Source organism: Astatotilapia calliptera, chromosome 2, assembly GCF_964374335.1.
Source record: "Astatotilapia calliptera chromosome 2, fAstCal68.1, whole genome shotgun sequence".
In the NCBI taxonomy this organism is placed as follows: Eukaryota; Metazoa; Chordata; class Actinopteri; order Cichliformes; family Cichlidae; genus Astatotilapia; species Astatotilapia calliptera.
The window spans coordinates 10,881,359-10,903,660 of record NC_137423.1 but is presented as its reverse complement, the minus strand read 5'-3'; the positions used below and the strand labels follow the sequence as shown (position 1 = coordinate 10,903,660).

General features: G+C 42.6%; 1 protein-coding gene across 1 annotated transcript in view; it reads right to left on the bottom strand.

The window, feature by feature from the left end:
- The window catches only part of mgat4b (alpha-1,3-mannosyl-glycoprotein 4-beta-N-acetylglucosaminyltransferase B), a 125,920-nt gene that overhangs the window by 51,679 nt on the left and 51,939 nt on the right, over window positions 1-22,302 (bottom strand). Inside the window, exons 2-3 of the mRNA XM_026184560.2 lie at window positions 2,700-2,879; window positions 1,192-1,335 (exon numbers count right to left, since the gene is read on the bottom strand). Of these exons, the coding sequence (XP_026040345.1) occupies window positions 1,192-1,335; window positions 2,700-2,879 (324 nt within the window). The remainder of the gene's footprint in view (window positions 1-1,191; window positions 1,336-2,699; window positions 2,880-22,302) is intronic.

Here is a 22,302-nt window from a genome sequence, read left to right as displayed (position 1 = left end):
CGCAGGCACACACACGCAGGCACACGCACGCAGGCACACGCACGCAGGCACACACACACACACACACAGGCACACACACACGCAGGCACTCTCACACACACACACACGCACACACACACACACACACACACACACACACACACACACACACACACACACACGCGCACACACACACACACACACACACACACACACACACACACACACACACACAGGCCATATTTCTGCACATTTAAGTCTTTCAGTTTTAGTTTAATATGTTTTCCTCCCCTTGATGCTTCAGAAAAAGAAAACACTTCGTGCTGATCCTGTTTTGTTTCAAAGCTTTAACATATAAATCAGATTTGTGTCTCTCTCTCTCTCTCTCTCACACACACACACACACACACACACACACACACACACACACACACACACACACACACACACACACACACACACACACAAATAAATATATATAATTTCCTTGCTGTGTTTCTTTTCTTGGTGGTTATCTCTGTCCTCTGCTGCACCATAAAGCACTTTCCACACGACTAACCCGTTTTAGTCAGGGCATCATAAATTTATCTGACTGCTTGTGCGCACGCACACACACACACAGAAATATCTTCCATTTTCTGATGTGTTTGTTCTCTGTGGTTTTATCTGTATTCATGTCGTCTGTGTAAAGCAGAGTTGTCAGAAAATGGTTTACTAAGCAGAAAAAAAGCTTTAAAAATAAATTAGGCTTGACACACACACAAACACGCACACTTCAGGAGTGACCTTGGTCAGCCTGTTTGATCACAGCTCTGTATTTATTCGCCAGAGGATGTTGGGTTTATAAGGGGGCCTCGGTGAGCTGCTGCCCCAGGAGAGGAGCACAGTGCCTGGGCTGTTGGTTCAGCCAGGACCCCTTGGCCATAAGAAGGCTAAGACAGTTTTACCAAAAAGACTGAGATCCATTAGACTTATGCCTATGTACCTTTATATAAGGCTTAATTTTAGGCTCTGTAATATTAACTTTAGATCTTTTTATATAAAACAAGATCTTGCCTTTATTTAACCTCAAAGTTTCTAAAGATTTAAAATCTTTTTTCAACAAAATTCAAATCTTCTTCCAAGAAAGCAGGCTATTTGCAGGCTGTGAAGATTATTAAATCAAACAAACTCCATGCAGGTGTGCTTAGAAAAAGGTGTGATGGATTTTACCTCCAGTGCGTCCCTGTCCCAGGTGCACGGCGGGCTGTAGGCTGTCCTCTCTGTTCAGCAGGTGAGGAAGATGATGGAAGATGGAGGGAAGCTGCAGCACGTTTTTACTGCTGCTCACGTTCCACAGCTTCAGCCTCGTCTCCTCTGCAGACACACAGAGGCCAAACCAGGAGAGATCAGGTCACGTTTATTCAGGTCTCCCCGCCGCCAGCTTAAACCGGCTGAATCACACTTTCATATAAAGTACTTAGAAACACGCCTGCAGTTGGAGTGAAGTCGGAGTAAACTGAGCACGCTAACAGATCAGATTGAGCTTTATCTCCTCTGAACACACACAGAGTAAATTACAGCAGATAAAACAGATCAGTTTAAATGGCTTACAGAGGATTCTTCACATCTTCTGACTGAGCACATTATTCAGTTTTTGCTTCGTGGCAGCGAGACGAGGACAGAAACGCTGCATGCTGAGTGACTGCATGACTTCAGGTCTCAAGGGCACCTGATTTATTTTAAATGTGGGGTCCAACAAAAATTGCTTTCCAGATCATGAGAGATGAGAGGTGTGTCGCTGGAGCAGACTGTGCACTTTACCAGCGCAGTCTATCCCAACACTGTGAAAGGTATGACACAGGACTTAGAGTGTTTCACCCAAACCCCTAAAAGTGGCTCTACTTAACCCTCGCCATCAATGGCAGACCTCAGACAGTGTATGACTGCAGTGTTTCTTTGTAAGGGAAGCAAACTGGTAATGAGATATTGTTAAAACTTTATGTTTTCCTTGAGACATCTCAGCATATTTTTAAAATAAATAATTAAGATATTTTAAAAATGTACTGAAACTTCTTTATACCAAGAAAAGGGAACATTTGTAAGGTGTTTTCTGAAAAGCTGCAGTATAGGTTTAATGGTTCAGTTGTGAAGTAGAATGAGTTTGACACCCCAGAAGGTCGAGACTGTTTAAAAGAGAAGTCAGTATCACAAATTTAATCAGGTCAGCTTTTGATTTTTATTGGTCGACTGAAGGAACAACACTTTAATCAGAACTCGTGTGAAACGACCTTCAAAATCAAATAAAGTGTAAAGATAAAGGAAAAAATGACAGCACTAAAATAGCTGTAGATGTCAGTACGATGATGGGAAAAGGCAAATTCAAGATATAAAACACAGTCCCGATCAAAAGTTTAAGACCAAAAAAAAAAAAGGTAAATGGCCTGTATTTATATAGCGCTTTACTAGTCCCTAAGGACCCCAAAGCGCTTTACATATCCAGTCATCCACCCATTCACGCACACATTCACACACTCACACACTGGTGATGGCAAGCTACATTGAAAGACCACTTGAAAAATGGCAAAAACATCATATTTTGCGTGGTTGGAACTTAACAAGGTTCCAAGTAGATTTTCAACATGCAACAAGAAGAAATGGGAGTGAGACAAAAGTCATGCAATTTATTGATAACAACGCTTAAAATGAAACAGGCTGTTTTACAGCTGATCAAAACTGACCCGAGAGACTGCTCCAGGTGCGGTTGATGTCTCTGAGCGCCTGCTTCTCGGCGATTGCCCTCTTGATCTCCTCCAGGACCAGGTTCAGCTCTTTGGAGCGCCGCAGGTTCTCCTGCTCGGCCGAGTGGAGGCGCTCCCTCAGCGCCAAGAACTCCCTCTGGTAGATATCAACCACATCTCCTGCATACGAAGAGGAGAGGAGGGGACGAGGTTATTACATGTGTTCAGGTGAACTCATGTAATTAAAAAAAGAAAAAAAGTCCCACAAACAGCAAAAGCAAGAATCCACTTGATGCCTTTCTTTGAAAAAACAATAAATTGCAGTAAAAGCAGTTTAAGTCTGTCCGTCCAAACTCGCACCATTGATGTAGTGAAACGTTGACATGTGGACATCAGAGATCAACATCTCAAACTCAACATCTGACCAAACACGGTCACAAACAACCATCAACATCCAGGACCAAAAAAATAAAACTAACGACGAAGCAAATAATGATATCTCGCTTGCACGGTATGTACGAAGACTTACAATCGGCTTTTTAAATGTTTATGTTGCACACTGTGGGTCAGGTGGAAGCATGATGTCCTGCAGGATTGACCATGAAGTTGACTGAAAGGTGCCAAAACCTGCAGTTTCTCAAACGGCCACTTCAACCTCCAAATGGAGTCGGCCCTCATTTTGCTTTTACAGTAAAGCTGACCAAGTGTTCATAATTTCATCCTACTGGATATTTTGATGGAAGTTTGAGAATTCTTGCGTTATACAAAACCATCTATTCCAAATTTAAAGAAAGTTCAGGGTCTGCAGGGCTAACAATGGAATGATGCTTTTTTCTGCCGGATTGGACAAACATCAGGTAAACTTGTACTTGCTGTGGAGTTTCTGCATTGTTCTTTTACAGGATATATTTCAATTTTAGTCCTGTGTCTATAATGAAGCTGTAATCTGACTCAAGCCGTGTGCAAACACAAGAAGTAAAATCAATACGGGTTTATTAATGGGCGCATGTCCCTGTTTTATTACACTTGTGCATATTCTCCGTCAGCGCTGAGTGGCAGACAGGAAAACAGAGACAGACTGAGGCTTCATGGGATTACTCTGAAGGCAGACAGAGCGTATAGGACTGTGCCAGATCGTCATCATCAACAGGTAGGAGGGAAAAAAGGACATAATCTGGGTAAAAACATGGAAATAAAAAGCTAAATCCTTCATCTGCCACAGCAAATAGCATCCGGCCGTCCATCATCCTGCCATCATCCCTCGCTGAGTTAATGCTATGTGGAGGTAAAGCTGCACTAATCCCTTTTGGGCTCACACGCAGACGTCCCCGTTCACTTTGTTCAGCCCTCCAGCTGTAATACATCCGACTGAGACTCCAAAAATAAGAAGTGTCAACATGAACAGCTTGGCCTCAACTTTTCTCAGCCTGAGCCTGCAGATAATGAGCTTTACACATTTTAATTTAACAGTTTTACTGAATTCGATATACAGAAGACGGAGGGCAGTCGGTGCGCTTACCTCGTCTACAGACAGAGACACGCTGTTATTTTGAACAAAGCTTCACACAAAGTGTCACCTGTTCCTATTTTTGTTTTGTTTTGTTTTACAGGAGACACTTTTCTATGTTAATCTTATCAGTTTTTTATTCATCATTTTATCGCCAAAGAATCAACAAAAAGGAAAACTGCATGAAGAGAAAGAGCTCACGTACTTCCTGACACGCCCACAGGGTTCACGTGACTAATTATTCTGGAGGAAGAGGCGCTCGCTCTTCACAAAAAGCTTCATTTTATTCTGTTTTTATTATTTTAAATCTAGAAACACAAATCTAGAAACAGAAAAAACCTCCACCTCAAACGTCAAACACGAGATAACTTCGACAAACTCAGCCGTACTTCCTCTCTTTTACATTTTCAGTTCATGACGTTTGTTCCAAACCATCAGTCGCAGCAGTTAGGACTAGTTTATGATTAGGTGTGGTTTTACTCAGGTGTTGCTCGTCTCCTCCATTCACCTGAATATCACTTTTATCGTTTTAATGGTTTTTTTTTATTCCTTGGCTTATGACACAGTTTGACCCTGATTTTACTGCTTTAATTTAATCTAATGTGCCGATTTTATTGTTTTAATTTAAGTCTTTTGTCATGTCAAGTGTACAGCACTTTGCTTTCAGCTGGGAGTTGACTGAAAGTGCTATATAAATAAATTGCTTGCTTGCTAATATGAACCTGAGCATTTGCTTCAGTTTAAAACACACTAAATTATTTTCCCTTTTTTCTATTCTTTCAGTTTTGTCTCCTGATTCTGTCTTAGTCTATTTTTTACCTTGTTTATTTTTTATACTTTCATGCTTGTTTTTTTTTCCATTTACCTTATGTTTTTATTTATTTATTCTACTTTGTGTACTATTATAAGGTGACTTTGAGGGTCTTTAAAGGTGCCTATAAATAAAATGTATTATTTTATTATATATTTTTTCTGTTTTGGTAAAAAAAAAACTATTTATTTAAAATTGAAATCTTTGCTGATGTTGGTATTATTGGATAGTAAGAGAAAGTTTGTGTTCAATCATTTTAAATTGTTTAATTATTATTCAATTACAATTGATTTTTTTTTATTTAGAGAGAAGAAGATCAAAGAAAAACAAAATCAGCAGGAAACTCAAAATCCCGATCTCTCGCTCCAAACGTCTTGACTTACTCAGATAAATGTAAGTGGCTTAAAATGTTTATATTTAATAAACAGGCTCCACTAATACGTCTGTCTTCCTGAGCATCTGTTCACAAACATTTAGGCATCAAATTAGTGTCCAAATTGTTGAATTAAAAACCAAAGTCTGTCCGACTGACCCTCTTCTCTCCATGGAAACAAGGTCCACATCTGTCCACAACCCCGACCAGCTTAGAGGAGCTAACGCTGTCATGAGTACACCATGTGGATACTACTGTGGTAACCACGCTTCACAGGATAAACAGACTCATGCACAGAAAGCTCTGAGTGTCCTCTGAGTGCCAGCGTTCGTTCGGCCTCAGATCAGCTTGATCCGAGGGATTCAGCAACACCTGATTTTTAATGGTTCAAATTTCCTGACCCCAAAGCTCAACCCGCCCAAGCTTAACAAGCCCCGAGCACTTCAAGCTCCCTGTAGAGTAACGAAGAAATGAAACTTGGTGATAAGGGTCAGGAAGTGTTTACAGCCGACACTTCAGACCTCACAACTTTTTACCAGACTGGTCTGGACGAACACTAACCAGAGCTGTGCTGCAGTTTGTCTGTCAGCTGAACTTTAATAGCCGGAGAGTAAAATCACTCAGAAAGCGCCTCATTTTGCTGTAATTATTCCTGTAAACCCTCATTAATGAGAACAATGGTCACATCTGTTTGGCTGATAACTGCAGTGAATTTATGAGCGCGCACAGACACACACACTCCTCGCTGATGAGTTTTTAATGATGCTGCTGCCCAGTTATTTATCTGCGCTGATGAAATAATCTTCTTCCTGCAGCAGTTGGTCTGTTAAACAGTGAAACTGTGTTTCTGCGAAGGCTTTTGTTCCAGCAGTGGTTTCACATCCTTCGTAATATTTAATAACTGTAGAAATTTTGAGAAATATTTTCCGGGCGCTATTAGACCAGGAGTTTGTTAGAGCCGACAGTAAACACCAAAAAAAGCTCAGTTATTAAAAGAGTTTATATTTTTGTGTAAATGGTTAAATTAAGCAGCACAGTAAACTCTATTGCCGTCTTACTATCGGAAGAGACATTTTAAACCCAAACAATCTGTATGGATACAGATCGCACAATGCAGGTGACACAGACTCAAACCTCAACACTACAAACAGCTGTAAATTAAATCTATCACAACATGTCAGGACAATGCGGTGGTCTAGCTGGATGTTGTCACTGTGTTTATTAAACCTACAGTAATTCATCACTTATTAATGAATTTATTTATTCATTGTTTACTTTTATTGCCATGAAAACAACAAGTGTAAAGTGAGGGGAAATAATCTGTTAGCCTTTTTAGCCTAACTTTAAGCTACACGGGCAACTCTGAGTCCTACCAACAATAGTAAAAATATAATAGAAAGCAGCTTAATGGCTTTAAAAATGGCAAACGTGAAAAAGAAATGAAAGTAGGTGAGCTTCAGCTCAGTTTTTTAGGAAAGTCCAGGTGCAGATCAAGCATACCAGTGATGCCTCAGTCACACGGGCCTAGATACTGGCTGGCAGCTACTGGAAACAGAGGCTGCACTCATCACGGGGCGACCGTGGCTCAGGGGGTTGGGAAGCGTATCTGTAACCGGAAGGTCGCCCGTGTCCTGGTCGTTGTGGGCAAGACACTTTACCGCCTACTGGTGTTGGGCAGAGGGGCCGATGGCGCGATATGGCAGCCTCGCTTCTGTCAGTCTGCCCCAGGGCAGCTGTGGCTACAACCGTAGCTGCCTCCACCAGTGTGTGAATGTGAGAGTGAATGAATAGTGGCATTGTAAAGCGCTTTGGGTGCCTTGAAAAGCGCTATATAAATCCAATCCATCATTATTATTATTATTATTATGCAATCTTGTGTTTTAAAACTACCTCTTCCCATGTATGTATGTTACAACATGGTACAAAACCCAAAAAAGTAGACTGCTAATCCAACTGTAAAGCACATGAATACATGTTATTATGATGTGCCATATATAAAGCCATTCTTTGCTGGATAAATGTGAAACATATAAAAGCAGCCAGACTCTCCGTCTCAGTATTGTCTAATATGGGGGAACCAGTGGAAGAGCAGATGCTCCATCCAAAGGTTGATGCATACAGATGTTGTCCTTTAAACATCTGTATAGTCAAAATTCTTCAAAATTATGACGTTTGGTCTGTTGAAGAACTGAGGCGTGAATTTAATAAGAACAGCATACATAGATATCAGAGGTTTATCATCTGGTTACATCCAGCAAACAACGTTGAATTAACGAGGCACAAAACTCGGGACATGGGGCATTCACGTCTCACCTTTGACCCCCTCCTCCTCTCCAGTGACTGATGTCATTTGTGTGCTTGTTTTCTTTCAGTAATTAATCAATGCAAAAAGATCAATAACAGGAAACAACACGGAGGCACTAGTCTGAACACTGCAACAGCCTGAAAATGTCCCCACTTTGCACACGTCCTCATGCGAAAGGTCCCAAAACTCCCACGTGTCCTCACAAACATATATGTACAAGTAGATGTTCACACTTTTTCCCTCTATTTAATTTTTAAGCCTAAAACTGAAAAACCTGCATTACGAGTACCACACCGATTCCCCACAATGTGATTTCTGTACCCACAACTTTAGTAACACAAGAACATGCACAGAGAGATGGATAAACTAGGGCTGGGTATCGTCACTGATTTCTAGAATCGATTCAATTCCGATTCACAAGGTCCCGAATCGATTCGATCCACGATTCGATTTAATTCGATTCAATTCGAATCACTTCGATTCGAATCTGGGAAATTTTGACAGTCAGAAATATTATAATTCAGATCAGTACATTTACATATTTTTGTATCTATAAAAAGGAAGCTGACACACGCAAGACTTTATCACAGGTGTAAGCGTCACAGCAGATGCCTTTGTGTCAAAGTAGCTGAAGATAAAACACAGAAAAACATGAAGGTGGTTTTCCTGGCCTGGGATTTTATAAAAATATTCTGCAGTACATCAAAAACGAAAGAAAACCATTAATCAACACATGAACATTACGTCTGAAGTTACAGCGGTTTTATTATTTATAGAGACTCACGTCTAAGCGTTTTGCATTTTGCATAATTTTAAAAAGTTTGAATTTGTTCAGTATTGAACGGCAGAAATTAGGTTTTCTTTTCGGAAGAATATAAAACGAAAAAGAAAAAAAAAACGTCGGCCGACAGCGCTGTAAACAACGGCAGACTTGTGCGTAACAAGCAAGCGAATAATGAAGAAAACAGATTTTTAGACGGGAAACTGTTCTTGAAGTACAGAGAGAGAGAGACCTGTGCATCGTGGTCGAAGCAAAACAGTAAAAGTCAGAGTGAATACATGACGATGTTTATGTGAAGCGTAGTTTGGATCTTCTTTTGCTGCTGGTTCGGTCAATATTGTCTGGAGAGACATCAAACTAACACCTTTAGAAACAGCGCATAAAGGGCGTGAACACAAAGCGCGGACCCGACAGCGAGCCGACAGCTCGCTGATTCTGATCTGTCGGCTTTCAGCCCCGACTGTGAGAAAGGCGACAGATGACACCACCGTCATTGGGCTCATCTCTGACGGGGATGAGTCTACCTACAGGAGGGAGGTTGAACGTCTGGTGTCCTGGTGCAGCCACAACAACCTGGTGCTGAATGCCCAGAAGACAGTGGAGATTATTGTGGACTTCAGGAAGCACACAGCCCCACTCCCCCCATCATCCTGACTGACACCCCCATCACCTCTGTGGACTCATTCCGCTTCCTGGGTACCACCATCACCCAGGACCTGAAGTGGGAGCCCACCATCACCTCCGTCATCAAGAAAGCCCAGCAGAGGATGTACTTCCTGAGGCAGCTGAAGAAATTCAACCTGCCAACACGGACGATGATGCAGTTCTACACTGCAATCATCGAGTCCATCCTCACCTCCTCCATCACTGTGTGGTACGCTGGAGCCACTATCAGGGACAAACAGAGACTGCAGCGTGTTGTGCGCTCTGCTGAGAAGGTGATTGGCTGCAGACTCCCATCTCTGCAGGACCTGTACACCTCCAGGACACTGGGGCGTGCAGCTCGGATCTCAGCTGACCCTTCTCACCCTGGACACAGTCTGTTTGACCTGCTCCCCTCAGGCAGGAGGCTCCGGTCCATTCGCACCAGAACCTCTCGCCACAAGAACAGTTTCTTCCCCTCTGCTGTTGGACACATGAACAATAACCACATGACTGTCCCCGCCACTAACACATGACCCTACGCTGTGTCACTGCATCATTTCATGTCTGGCACTGATCACCACCTGCACTCATGTATATATCTTTCTACGTAGCACTCATAATTCTTATTCTCATGTATATATCTCATGTATATCTCATGCACATATCTTTCTTTCTACATAGCACTTTAATTCTTATTGTCTGCACTGAAGCACCGCAGCAATTTCCTAATGTTGTAAACCTCAACATCTGGCAATAAACCCATTCTGATTCTGATTCTGATTCTGATCTGATTCTGATCCGTGGGTCGCGCTGTGTGTTTAAGTCTTTGTGCAGAATCCATGTTCCTGCTCTCATTTACTGTCTTAGCTGTTTAGTGGTTGTTGAAATTTTGTGATCTTTCACCTGAGATTCTGGCATTTCGGGCAAAATAAATTTATATTAAAAAATCGATTCAGGATTTTAATGAATCGATTTTACGTCATCCAAGCCAGAATCGATTTTAACCGATAAATCAATTATAAAAACCCACCCCTAGGACAAACATCACTAATACACAGTAATCCTGCACACTGTAATACCACAACACACACAATTCTGAGCAGAGTGTGGAGGGCAGACAGGTTGAGTCATACTGTAGTAATGTGTGTGTGTGTGTGTGTGTGTGTGTGTGTGTGTGTGTGTGTGTGTGTGTGTGTGTGTGTGTGTAATAGTATAAAAGCCACCGATCACAGGTAATGAGATTACCCTATACACACACACACTCACGATGACTCACAGTTAATGGCCTTGTGGTTCTTTTAGCGAACAGGAAGAAGTACGAGGACTGAAAATCAGTTCAGCTGTTCCTCACTGATCAATCAATACATTAAATGCCAATCATCAGTCTGACATTTATCAGACCCGGATCTATACAGACCTGTATGTGTTTAAACGTGTGTTCTTAGGTTCTGAGGTTTAAACACTCCTATAAATATAAGTAGGTTCCATCATCAAAGAAACTAGGATTATTTTATTGTTTTTTTTACACGTTTAAGAGAAGATAACAGCTGACAAAATGTCAAAAAATGTGACACTAACACGGTGCCCTGCGGTGTGTTCGTGTAGTTAAAATATGTGCTTCAGCCCCGTAATCCCCAATCCAGCAACGACCTGAGGCTGAAAAACGAAGCCAACGTTTAGGTTGCAAAACCTGCAGCTCCTCTAACGTCTAAGTCCAGGATTCAGTAATTCAATCATTCTGAGCAAAATGCAACTGAAATGTATAAAAACAAAGGTTTATGAGTCTGAAGAAGAAGCTGGATTTCTTCTCCTTGAGTGCAACCAGCGCTTGCACCTTGCTGTGAGCGCTCTGGATTTACAGTTATGATTGCAGAGTTTGATGACGACTCGCCTCCCTCCTCGAGAGTGCTGTCAACTTGGTTAGGTGTTGTAAAGTTGTTTCTCTGAACCATGGAAATAATTCTGTCATCATGCACTTCGGTTGTCGTCTGTGGACCTTCTGGTCTTTTGGTGTTGCAGTGAATTTGTTCCTATCAATAAAAGAACCAGATTGCTCTTAGTCTCTAATGGGTTTATTTTGTTTGGTTTGCTACAAAATAATGAGGGAACAGGCCTCGCTTGGCCATGAAACTGCCAGTCAGTCAATCATCCAATTGCTGTATATAAAAATATAACAATGGCTGAAATTCATTTCTGTTGAACCCGTTGAATTAAAGCTGAATGTCTGCACATCGGGCACATCTCGACCGTCTGATTTAAAATGATGTGCAGAACAACAAAACCTATCGACTCTGTTCAGGTCCAGCAGAAAAGACCTTTTTTTTTTTGCACTTAGCATTTTTTACTTCGCTTTCTCTTCTTCTATTCTGTGCTGTAAAGCTTGACCCACTCAGAAGTCACCCTGACATACGTCCACTTCCAAACCTCAAAATCAAATTAACTTTTAACAGTTCATGCACCAACTCGTGCTCCTTTCCCCTTTTAAATGCCAGACTGTGCAGGACCTTCTTGGAAATTTCCTGTCATTTGAAACTTAATAGCGGCAGTTTGTGTTTTTTAGGAAATTTCTGATGCGGGCATCCAAGAAACGGGGAATAACAGGACCTGTGTGATGGAGTGTTACAGAAACAGAAAGCCTCACATGCAGGGTTAAACATTAAAAGTTGTTTTTACTGATAAATGTGTTTCAGCTGAGCTTTTACAGTCACTCCCGCTGCTTTCATGTTATGAAGTGGAGACGGCTGAGGACTGCTAATAAAGTTTTTATTTTTCAGTGAGTGTTCGGTCTCGTGTCGTGCTCACAGAGAGAAACTGGGCGATGCGTTCACATGGCTGAGCATCGCGGACAGATTGGTCTGGCACTTTTTAACGAGGTCCCTAATGAAGGGTCTTCCGGCCCGCTGGCCCCTTGTCTTCCTCTCTCCATCCTCACCCCCCAGCAGATGGTGTTTAATCAGCGAGTGATAAATGAGGGAATACAACCGTCAGCTGTCTCTGCAGTTCCCATCATTTGAACCAAATTAACAGTTATTAGCCCTTCATACACGATGAACACATTATTATTATTCCAACAGGAAGAAAGTCAGGTGGAAGAGATGAAACAGGAAGAGCACTTCTCCAAATAACACTCTGACACACAGAATGGACCCGTGGGACCCCCAAAATGTCGAACGGGATGTCAACAGGACACGAAGGACAGCTGACAGGAAAGTGGCGCTCGGTGATTTGCCTTCTGAGTCAGACTGATGTGTTTATTAGAAAAAGAAGAGGAGGGAAGGAAATAAAGCTGCTGAGTCAGCCCGATGTGATGGCAGGGTCGTGGTCCCAGAGCGGCGTGATGGCAGTTCATTATCGACAAAACCACTGAGCAGCTCGGAGAGCAAAAAGAATCACGCACATGCACACAGAGTGCTTCGAGGACAAATAACCCCGAATGCAGGAGAAAAACAATGTACTTTGCATTTATGTGAACATAACTGTCCGACCGGAGCAAACATCATCACGAGCTCCAAGGTCATTCCCACAGAGCCACCCAGCCATGGGGCCACAAATACCACGCTCGCATTATAAACCACCTTATTGCAGCTTTAGCGTTACAGCGGCACTGCAACAGTGACCATGTTTGTTGATAAATGACGAGTTGGGAGTGACTGTGCCATGAGGTTCGCCGCCATTAGGACAAGATGGTGCCAAGTGACACTCTGGAGACGAGAACAGGCTGAAGCAAACACCCGAGAACGGCCCGACCGCGGGGAATAAACCTAAATATGTGAGTTTATGAGAGATGCTTCAAACTGAGAGCAGATTAGTGTCACGCTGTTTGACTTTTAATAACAGCTCCATCATGTCAGACTTCACTGGAAGATCCAAGCTAACCTCCCCGTCCTTAGTGTAGTCCTGTTTGTCGGACAAAAATAACGCACAGACTTAATAATCCATCAGCGGCACTTACCCTCAGCCAAACTGAGCTTTAATTCCAAATCGAGCTGAATGCACCGAAGCCCCGGCTCACTCTCTGAACCTCTGCAATTCGTGCCTCATCACTGCGTTTGTGTTTGGAGTAAACTGCAGTAATCCATGTGCTCTTACAGGGGAAGGCATGTGTTTGTGTTGACTGTGTAGTCTCTACTGCTTCGGTTACAAATATGCAAGTGAAGAGTGAGACCACACCAAAGGACACTTTGATTTCATCTGGATCCAGGGTAAGTTCCTGGACCTTGTTGCGGAAGCCAGTGGAGTTTTGTGATGGGGTGTGTTCCCCACGAGGGGAGCTAGGACATTGGCGAGGTGGATGGAAATGCTGTTGTAGGATGAGTTTAACTGCTAACAGTAGGTCTGAGTGGGTCTTTGTGGATCTTTGGAAGTCCATATATACATATATATATGTGTTTGTGTTGTTGTGTGTATCTGTGTTTGTGTTGTTGTGTAAAGGCCCTCCACCTCCTTCTCCGAGTGAACAGAAGAAGAAACAGCTGGAATGCGTCAGCGAGAATAAACAGGTGTCAACCTGTGATTTTCAGTCAGGCAGTGTCACAGGAAGTCAATTATCCCCCTCCACACTCTCTCTCACACACAAACACACATACACACAAGCAGGAAAGTATGTGAGGAATGTTAACACACTTGGCAAGTCAAGGCTGGAGCATCAAAATAATGACATCATCCAACCGCCAGCTTTAGAGTGAATGTGTGTGTGTGTGTGTGTGGGGGGGGGGGGTTCTCAGGAGAGAATGAGTGATTCATTTTACACAAGCAACATAGAAACTACTCACATTTCATCTCATCAGCTTGAAGCTTTGCTCAAACAATAACCACTAAGGCCCCAAAATGCAGTTATCAGCTAACGCTAGCTAGCTTGGTTATCAACCTGCATCCACAGACTGTGTTTGACTTGATAATCCCTGTTCAATAAAACCAAACTTAACTTCCCTCGCTGGAACTGGAGCTCAGGTTCTAAGATGGTTCATTAGTCTGCCAGATAAAGAGCTCTTTAAGCAAAACCTGCAGTTCCTCTAATGTCCACTAGAGGCTGCAGCAGTGAGTCAGTCCCCATAGAAGAAATTTTACAGTAGAAATAAACATGTTTGCAGCCTGATACAAAAACTGTTTTCGTTGCTATAAATAGTTTCCCCCTTCATAGGAGCTGTATAGGTGGTGAATTTATTTTGCAACTTGCCTTTTTAAATTGTATTAACACTTAAAGTTTGCATTATTAGGGGCGTGGCCTCTTGACTGACAGCTGCTGCATTAGCATTAGCTGATAACTTAGCATACAGAGCATTCAAATACGGTCCGAATACGGTTACTCGTGCCTCCAACAAATCCGAGTTCCATGTTGCAAAACTATGACATCACAACAATTTGATTGGCCACTTGCAGTGTTCACGTTAACATACCTTAGTGTGTGAGACAGCCCCCTACGTTTGTGTGATGCCCACAAGTGTATGGTCACAATTGTAATTTGTTTGTAAATTGTTTTTTGATGTAAAAGGTCTTATTTTATGGTGGTATTGCACTTTCATTTAAAGTTAGGGATGTAATTGCGTGGCATTGCTACAAGGGGGAGACAGTGGTGAGCAATGTTCCCTCTAATTTTTCACGTGTCTGAGCGAACACACAAACTCCCTGAGCGGTCCCTTGGATCACTGTGAGCGACATCAGACGTGCGCACTGTGGTCACACCGGCATCTAATCCATCCAAGTTACATGGTTTATTATAATAATCAAATTACAGGATTTACATTTATGTTAGACTACTTTTAATTAACTGCTTTAGCCCATTTACAATGAAAATTTTAAAAAAATCTAGTCATTGACCTGTGTAGTATGTTAACACTATTTGTATAAAAGGCCCCAAAGTTCATATAATAGTTTTACTGGTGTTTATAAGTTTATATAAGTTCATGTAATGTTCCATCTTCTGTCAGTTTGGGCCAGCCCACCTTCTAGTGACATCATCCGGTTAGTAAGGTGGGCAGTTTAATGGCGGCTGAGCAGTGTTGGTCCGGAGGGGGTGCACTGATTCCTGGGGCATGTTAGGTGTGCGTAAATGACAAGTAAGTAGTGACCTGTGTCGTATTTTGCCTTTGTTGTGTCAGTACTGTAGTATGTTACCATTTAGGAGCTAATGTAGTCCATAGTTGGAGCGGTAGGCCACGCATGCAACGCGTGAGTTCACCCTCATTTCATATGCTAACTTATGTTGTTAGCTTGGCCCCGGTTTAGCTTGTTGACGCATGTACGGTCGCTCGTACGTCCATAATGTCATTCCTGTGTTATCAGACCTTCTCTATATGTTGTATGTGATGCTTGTGATTGTTTACTTTGAAGTAGCGGAGTTTGTAGCGAACAATTAGGTACGTGGATTAATAAAATAGCAAACGTAGTATAACCGGAAGTATGGCGTCCCGCTTGCCCTTCACAATAAGAGCATTATAGCGGAATATAATGGGGGACGCTTTTATTTTGTATAACTACCGGAAGTAGTTCACATGTACTGACGGTTGCTTAACCTCGCACTAATGCTATTTAGTTGCATAGTGTGAGCAGTTTGAAGTGTATTATATTTTTCTGATCTTTATATTTGATTATGTTAACTATGTTGTATTATGTTTATATTTGAGTATTTGACTTTTCCATTCTCTTTATTTATTGTTATTTCCCTTGTTTATTTCCTTTGTAGGAAACCACACACACACACACACCCAGACACACACTTATGTACACCCGCTGTGTTACAGCCCCAGAAATCAAGCGGTGACAATAAAGTGCCTCAAACGGAACCTCAAGCTCTCTCCTTCTTCCGTGCTCTGGGCAATTTGGCCTTAAGTGGTGTTCTGGCCGACACACCGGGGTGACCGTAGTGCTCAAAGACTGAATCAGTGCCACAGCCGTGCCTGTCTTTGATATCTCCACTACATTATTGGAAGTAAAAATAACCTGAACTCCAGAACTTTACAGAACAATCAGCTGTTCTGCGTCAAATCTGATGCCACACAAATTATTTGTGCCACTCCAAAAATAATTTCTGTCCACTATGAGATAAAGGAGAACAACAGCTTGATACCTGCAGGCCTGACAACAGGAGATGTGTCACTCCTGTAACACCTGTAACATTCAGCAGTCGCCTCATTGTTCTGACACACACAATAAAACTGAAATCGTGCCACATCGTGACCTTCTGCATGAAAATAAATCCACATTTCAGATGTTACAGTGACTCCAGACAAGCTGTTTGGTCATCATGACAAAAACTGAAATGAAAAAGTTTCATGAATAACCAGCACCACACCTCTTTTTCAAACATGCTCTGTTGTATATTTGAACACAGCTGAATAAAAATTTTGAGGAAAGTTTGAGTAAAGTGAGGCAAAGTCTAAAAGTTCACACCTCGCCTGTGATTTTTCACACAACTCCCACAATCCACCTCTGCTGTTCACACAGATTTATAAAGTGAGAAGTCTCCCTCTCTCTGTCCTTGGTTCACCTTCTGTAAAGTCAACCTCATGCCAAGATCCCGCACCTTATCTTTAGTTATGAACAACAGCAAATATCTGCCAGGATCGTGGCTGTAGCAGCGGTGATGGAAAACAGGAGGAGGTGAACAGAAACTACAGCAGAACGAACCAAAACAAAGGGCTTTTCTTCCTTTCTTCCATTAATTCACACAGATCAGAGCAGCGGACCGGTAGGAACATTAGCACTCGAGCCAGACGGACTGAAACTCTGAGAGCTCGATGCCAAGGGGAAAAAAAAGACGATGGAGCAACTGAAAAAGCAAAAAAACCATCAGAAACTAAAGAGCAGGCAGACACAAAGAGGCAGAAAGCTGTTAGGAGCATTAGCACACTAGCCAAAAACGCTGAAATGATGACAAAAGCAAAGGCGGCGTCTGTTTTCTTGCTCCAATTCTAAAGACAGACCGACGGAGGAAAGAAGACAGAAGCAAAGTCTTAAAAGGATCCATCTGCTCAGCCAGGTGTTTCTGTCAGGATGACTTTAAAGAGCTCTTTCCGATTTTACACCAACAAGAAGGAAAATTCATGCTTCTCATCAGGTGTCCATTTAAGTCTCCAATGAGCACACCTTGCACAGATGCTGCCGTCTACGGAAAATGTGATTTCAGCGTGAGATTATGGAGATGCCATATGGTTTGACGTTTGTGAAAAAAGTGGATATTTTTATTATGGGCCTCCACCACAGTAGCTTAGCATGATTCATAGGTCAAAAGTTATGCCAAGTTGTTTTAGCGCCAATCTCTTCACAACCTCTAGCGAGTTCTGGTTCTCCCTCGGGGGTTTATTCTAGCCTGCAAAACCTAAAGAGGGAGGTGCCATGGAGGCATGCAAAGAAGCAACAACTTCACCCAGTGGAGAAGCCCGAGCTCCTCGCCACATCTCTGATGGTGCATTAACCCAAAGTGAAGGTTTTGCACGGTGCAGTTGCAACGTCTGTACATTAAGACGAACTAACACAAATCTGCACCAGGAGACACAAAAGGAGGTGAATCTGGGATTTGCACAGCTGAAAATATTTTAGCTTCAGCTAAATGTTCGTTTCACGCTCACCACAAATGCACAACAGCTGAGACTGTCGCCACCGGCAATGAGAAATGGAGGAGGTGGTCACTGAGGCAGCGCGAGGGAAGCTGTTTAGTGTATCAGCAGTGTAGGGGAGTAACGGAGTACATGTACCGCCGTTACGTATTTAAAATACAAAATATGAGTAACTGTATTCTGTTACAGTTACCGTTTAAAAAGGTGGTATTCAGAATACAGTTACTTTGTTGAAATAAATGGATTACACACTGGTCTTTTCCTGTTTCATATTTTAGGCTATGCCCTCTCCATTTTTGGTAATTCTCAAACAAAACACGCATTAAGAGGCTCAAATGCCCGTGTCTTAATCTTGCGTCTCATAATGACGAGAAGAAATATTTTTAAAAATTACTGTTCAAAAAATTATCTAATATGAAGGCAATAAGAGAGTGTTACAGGCATAGCCCTAAAGAACGTAGCCTCATGGGCAGTGTAGTCCGTGCTGCAGGGAGAATGGACTGCCATACCCGTTATGTGTCTGTGAGCGAGGGAGGGAGAGAAAGGAGAGTGGAAAAGTATGAGTTGTCATCGAGCAGAAACAGGAGCTGGAAGCATGTAAATATAATAATAACCACTGCATCCAAGAAGAGTGCCTGACGAGCCCAGCTGTAAGTAAGCTATTAAGACTCGACTGTACACAGTGTTTGTGTTTTCCTCCGAAACAATAAGTTCCGTTGAAGCAGCCTTTCAACGCCTCTCTGTCTCTCGCTAGCAAAGTTGATCCAGACAACAAAATAAAGCTAGTTTTCGGCTACGAGCCCGACACGAAACCCGACTATTAGCCAGAGGTCCCTTTACCATGGCTCGGAGCCGCGGACCTGTTTTATATACGCGCGGAATAGTTTTCTGTACGAGATCTCTGCAAAAAGCGCAGCCTGTTACGAAACCAGTTTCACCCCGGTTCTTTTTTATTCCTCGAGGCATCCAGAGACGGCACCGGACTCAGTAGTCATTTCACAAAACCTTTATTCATCTTCAGCTAAGCATGCATCTTCTAGAAGGGAAGACGTGCAAGGCCGGTGTCCCTCTGCAGATCTGCACTCCATTGTCTGTGAAACAGTTTTGTAGAAGCGACCCTACCATAAAACCCCCCATGGTGTCCTGCAAACTCTGTGTCTGTGTGTGCGCGTACCCGTGTGTCTATGTGAGTGCACGTGAGTGACTGTATGCGCGTACCTGTGTGTATGTGTGAGTGCACGTGAGTGAGTGTGCATGTGGGTGTGTGAGTGTAACAGTCAAAGCACTGTGTGTGTGTCTCTGTGTACGTGACTTCCTGCGGGTCATAAAAGTAATCTCCTCACCCGAGCTACACCAAATTCCTCTACACAACATAGAAAACAGAGTTAACATATTACAGACACTGAGACCCCCACTCTGCATCCACTGGCCATTGGCCTCTCGTTGTCTTACATTTACATTTAAGGTGGAGAGTCTCCTGCAAACCTACTTCTAAGTTTATAACAATTATGAGTTTTTATTAAAGGTACAAGCATCAGCAATCCCCACCTGTAGCTTCCTGTCTCCTTTTATGACAGGCAGACCCCCAGTGTCCATAAATTCCTTTCCCTCTAAACAATTACACACACTCTCAGGCCACAGCTAAGCCCAAAATATAACACGCAGACAAATCATTCCTTATTCCTCTCATCTACAGCTGGACCCTCTTATCTAAGCAAATTTAACACATTGTATTCTAATAATTGTTTTCTTGTACTCACAAGCCTTACCCAACGTCAACCTGCTGTTACTCATTTTATATTAATATTTAAACATCTAGTTGCTATTGGTATGGTGAGTAACCCTCAGTAATAGTAATAAATCACACAGCAATAGTACATTCATGTAGTTGTAAAAAAGCATGATAATATATCAAGTAATCCAAAGTATTCAGAATACGTTACTCTCATTGAGTAATGTAACGGAATACGTTACAGAATACATTTTGGGGCATGTAATCTGTAATGGAATACATTTTAAAAGTAACCTTCCCAACACTGTGTATCAGATACGAAAAAAAGGAGAAGGTTTGGAGAAAAGTGATGAAAAACTTCATAGAGAGTACTGAAAACGTTTTGCTATGAAGGTCGGGTGGATTGCTCTTCGTCTCATTGGCTGTTAGAGGCGACTGTTTGTGTTTCACTTCACATGTGGTGTGTGCACCATGAGGATGAGCCCAGGCATCCCCAGAGTTCATGGCCACACTTTGATTGGTGAATGGAAAGCTTAGAGATACACTCAAGGAACGATTTTAAAACAATCATGCTGGATATCTGTACTGATATGGACTGACTAATGTGTTAGGAGTGAAAATTATCAACCAGCATGCTGCTAATGAGACGACAGATGGTGTCCTGGGGGGGTCCCACCAGCGGCCTGCTGGAGGTAATTTTGTAGCTCTCACACCGCTCATCCTCTCCTCCTTGCACAAAGAAGCAGATACCAGTCCCAGTAATGAGTCAAGGACCTTCTACAGCCCCGTCCAGCTCTCCTACAGTAACCATCCATCCCCTTGAGACTCTGCTGAGAGACAGCAAATCTTCTGCCAGCAAGGAGCCATCCTAGAGGAGTTGGTCTACCTGTCCAATCTCTGACCCTAGCCAAATGCAAATTAGTGGAAAAAATAGCCAGAAATATGAGAAGGGAAAATATATGAGTGTCCTCCACCTGTGAGACCATTCCTGTTTTGGGGGTGGTCTCATTGTTACCCCTCTAGCACAGCTGAAACTGATTAACACTCTCCTCTGCTACTTAACTGACCCGATCAATGTCCCAGAAGTTTAAAAGACCTGATGTTATACTCTGATTACAAAGTGTTGCTTTCATTTTTTTGAGCAGTGTGCTTAGTGTACCTCGGCTGGGGCAAAATCCCACCTCCCCACCCCAGAGGAAACCGTGGCCTCAGATTTTGTAAGCACTAATTCTCCTGCCAGCTGCTTCCCACTCGTCTGAAAACCACGATGGGGTTGACATGTTGACATGATGAGAAGCAGGGTTATAACTCTCAAATCACCAAGACGGATACCCTCCTCATGCAGGCTGCTTCTCAAACTCCATTAACATCATAAATGCTGATGCAAAAGTTAATTGTGTTTATTTTGAACGCCTGACCATAACTGCTTAGCAGAGCACAATTCTTAAGCTTATTTTATTTTCCAGCAACCTTCTGCAATTATCATGTTTCAAGATCCCAACAATGGCTCTGGATGCATGTTAATGAGCAGTGGTCCTCATGGGGATTCACTCCAGGATGGGAGGGATTCATCCCATGAAAAACTCGACTACAGCTCCGAAATCAGGCCGGCTGCTCTGCACGGAGAAGTCTGCAGATCGATTCTGCACAGGCCTGGATCATCTCCGAGGAGCAGAGTATCATCTAATACCATGACTTCATCATATGAAGAGAGCGTGTGTGTGTGTGTGTGTGTGTGTGTGTGTGTGTGTGTGTGTGTGTGTGTGTGTGTGTGTGGGTGGATACCACACCGTCTGAGCTCTTGTTTCAGTCGATGTGTCGAGTGGATTTGTGTTTATTTGAGCCTTTAGTCAATACTGCTGTTTGTATGAGTGTGCTTGAGAGATAGTGTGTGTGTGTGCGTGCGTGTGTGTGTGTGCGTGCTGAGATGAATGAAACCCGGAGACGGTAAACTCACAGAGTCATTACCATCATCAGACACGCTCGCTCTCTGTGTGTGAGCTGGTCAGCCTGGCAGTGCTCACATATTTTCACATGCCGCTTCCTCTCAATATCAGCTGTCACATCCAATCGGAACAGAGACAAAGAGACGAGTGGAGCAAAGATCTGGCGTCTGTGAGATCACACCAACTCAGTTTGAGCCTCACATTCTGTTTTCTGGACCGTTATCGGTTTCTGACAATTAACGTGCATGCTTTTATCTAACATATATGTTTGAGATGACACAAAAATCTGAATTTTTCTCCTGTCGCCATTAAGCTTTCAGTGGCACCCTATCAGCCGAATTATGAACTCTTAGATCTGTTTCTCTTTTGGCTCCTGAACAGTTTACAGAGATTAAAAACATCCTTTCTCTGTAGCTGAAATCAAAGGTCCAGACTGCTCCAGTCTTCATCTTCAAGTCTTCATCATCTGCATCTTAAAATGAAACCTTTTTCTTAAATGCTAACAACTTGAAACCTGTCATCCAGATTTATATAAGTCCTGTTTAAATAACAGTCCAAAACTAGTCGTCAGCATTCTTCCACTTGTTTCCTGCGTGTAAAAAACACTGATGCTAGTATGTTTCGTTTTGCCACAAGTGAAAACCACAACAGCCTCGGCATGAATACACAAATCTCTTAAAGTCCGCTACATGACTGCTCCATTCAGCTTCAATTTAAAACACAACAAAAGGCAAAATCAGTCCTGTTAGTGTCCATAGAGGAGCTCAGATTCATGATCACATCCACGAGGCTTGATCATAGAGTTCGGCTACTGGACACATAGACAGCAAAAAGCTTTATATCCGTTTTCCGTCTGGCTGATCTGCACCTGAAAGTTCGTCTCTCTTCGCATGTGGTCGCTGTTTTAAATGGCTGCCTAGAAGTCTAATTTTGACCACTTGCACATGC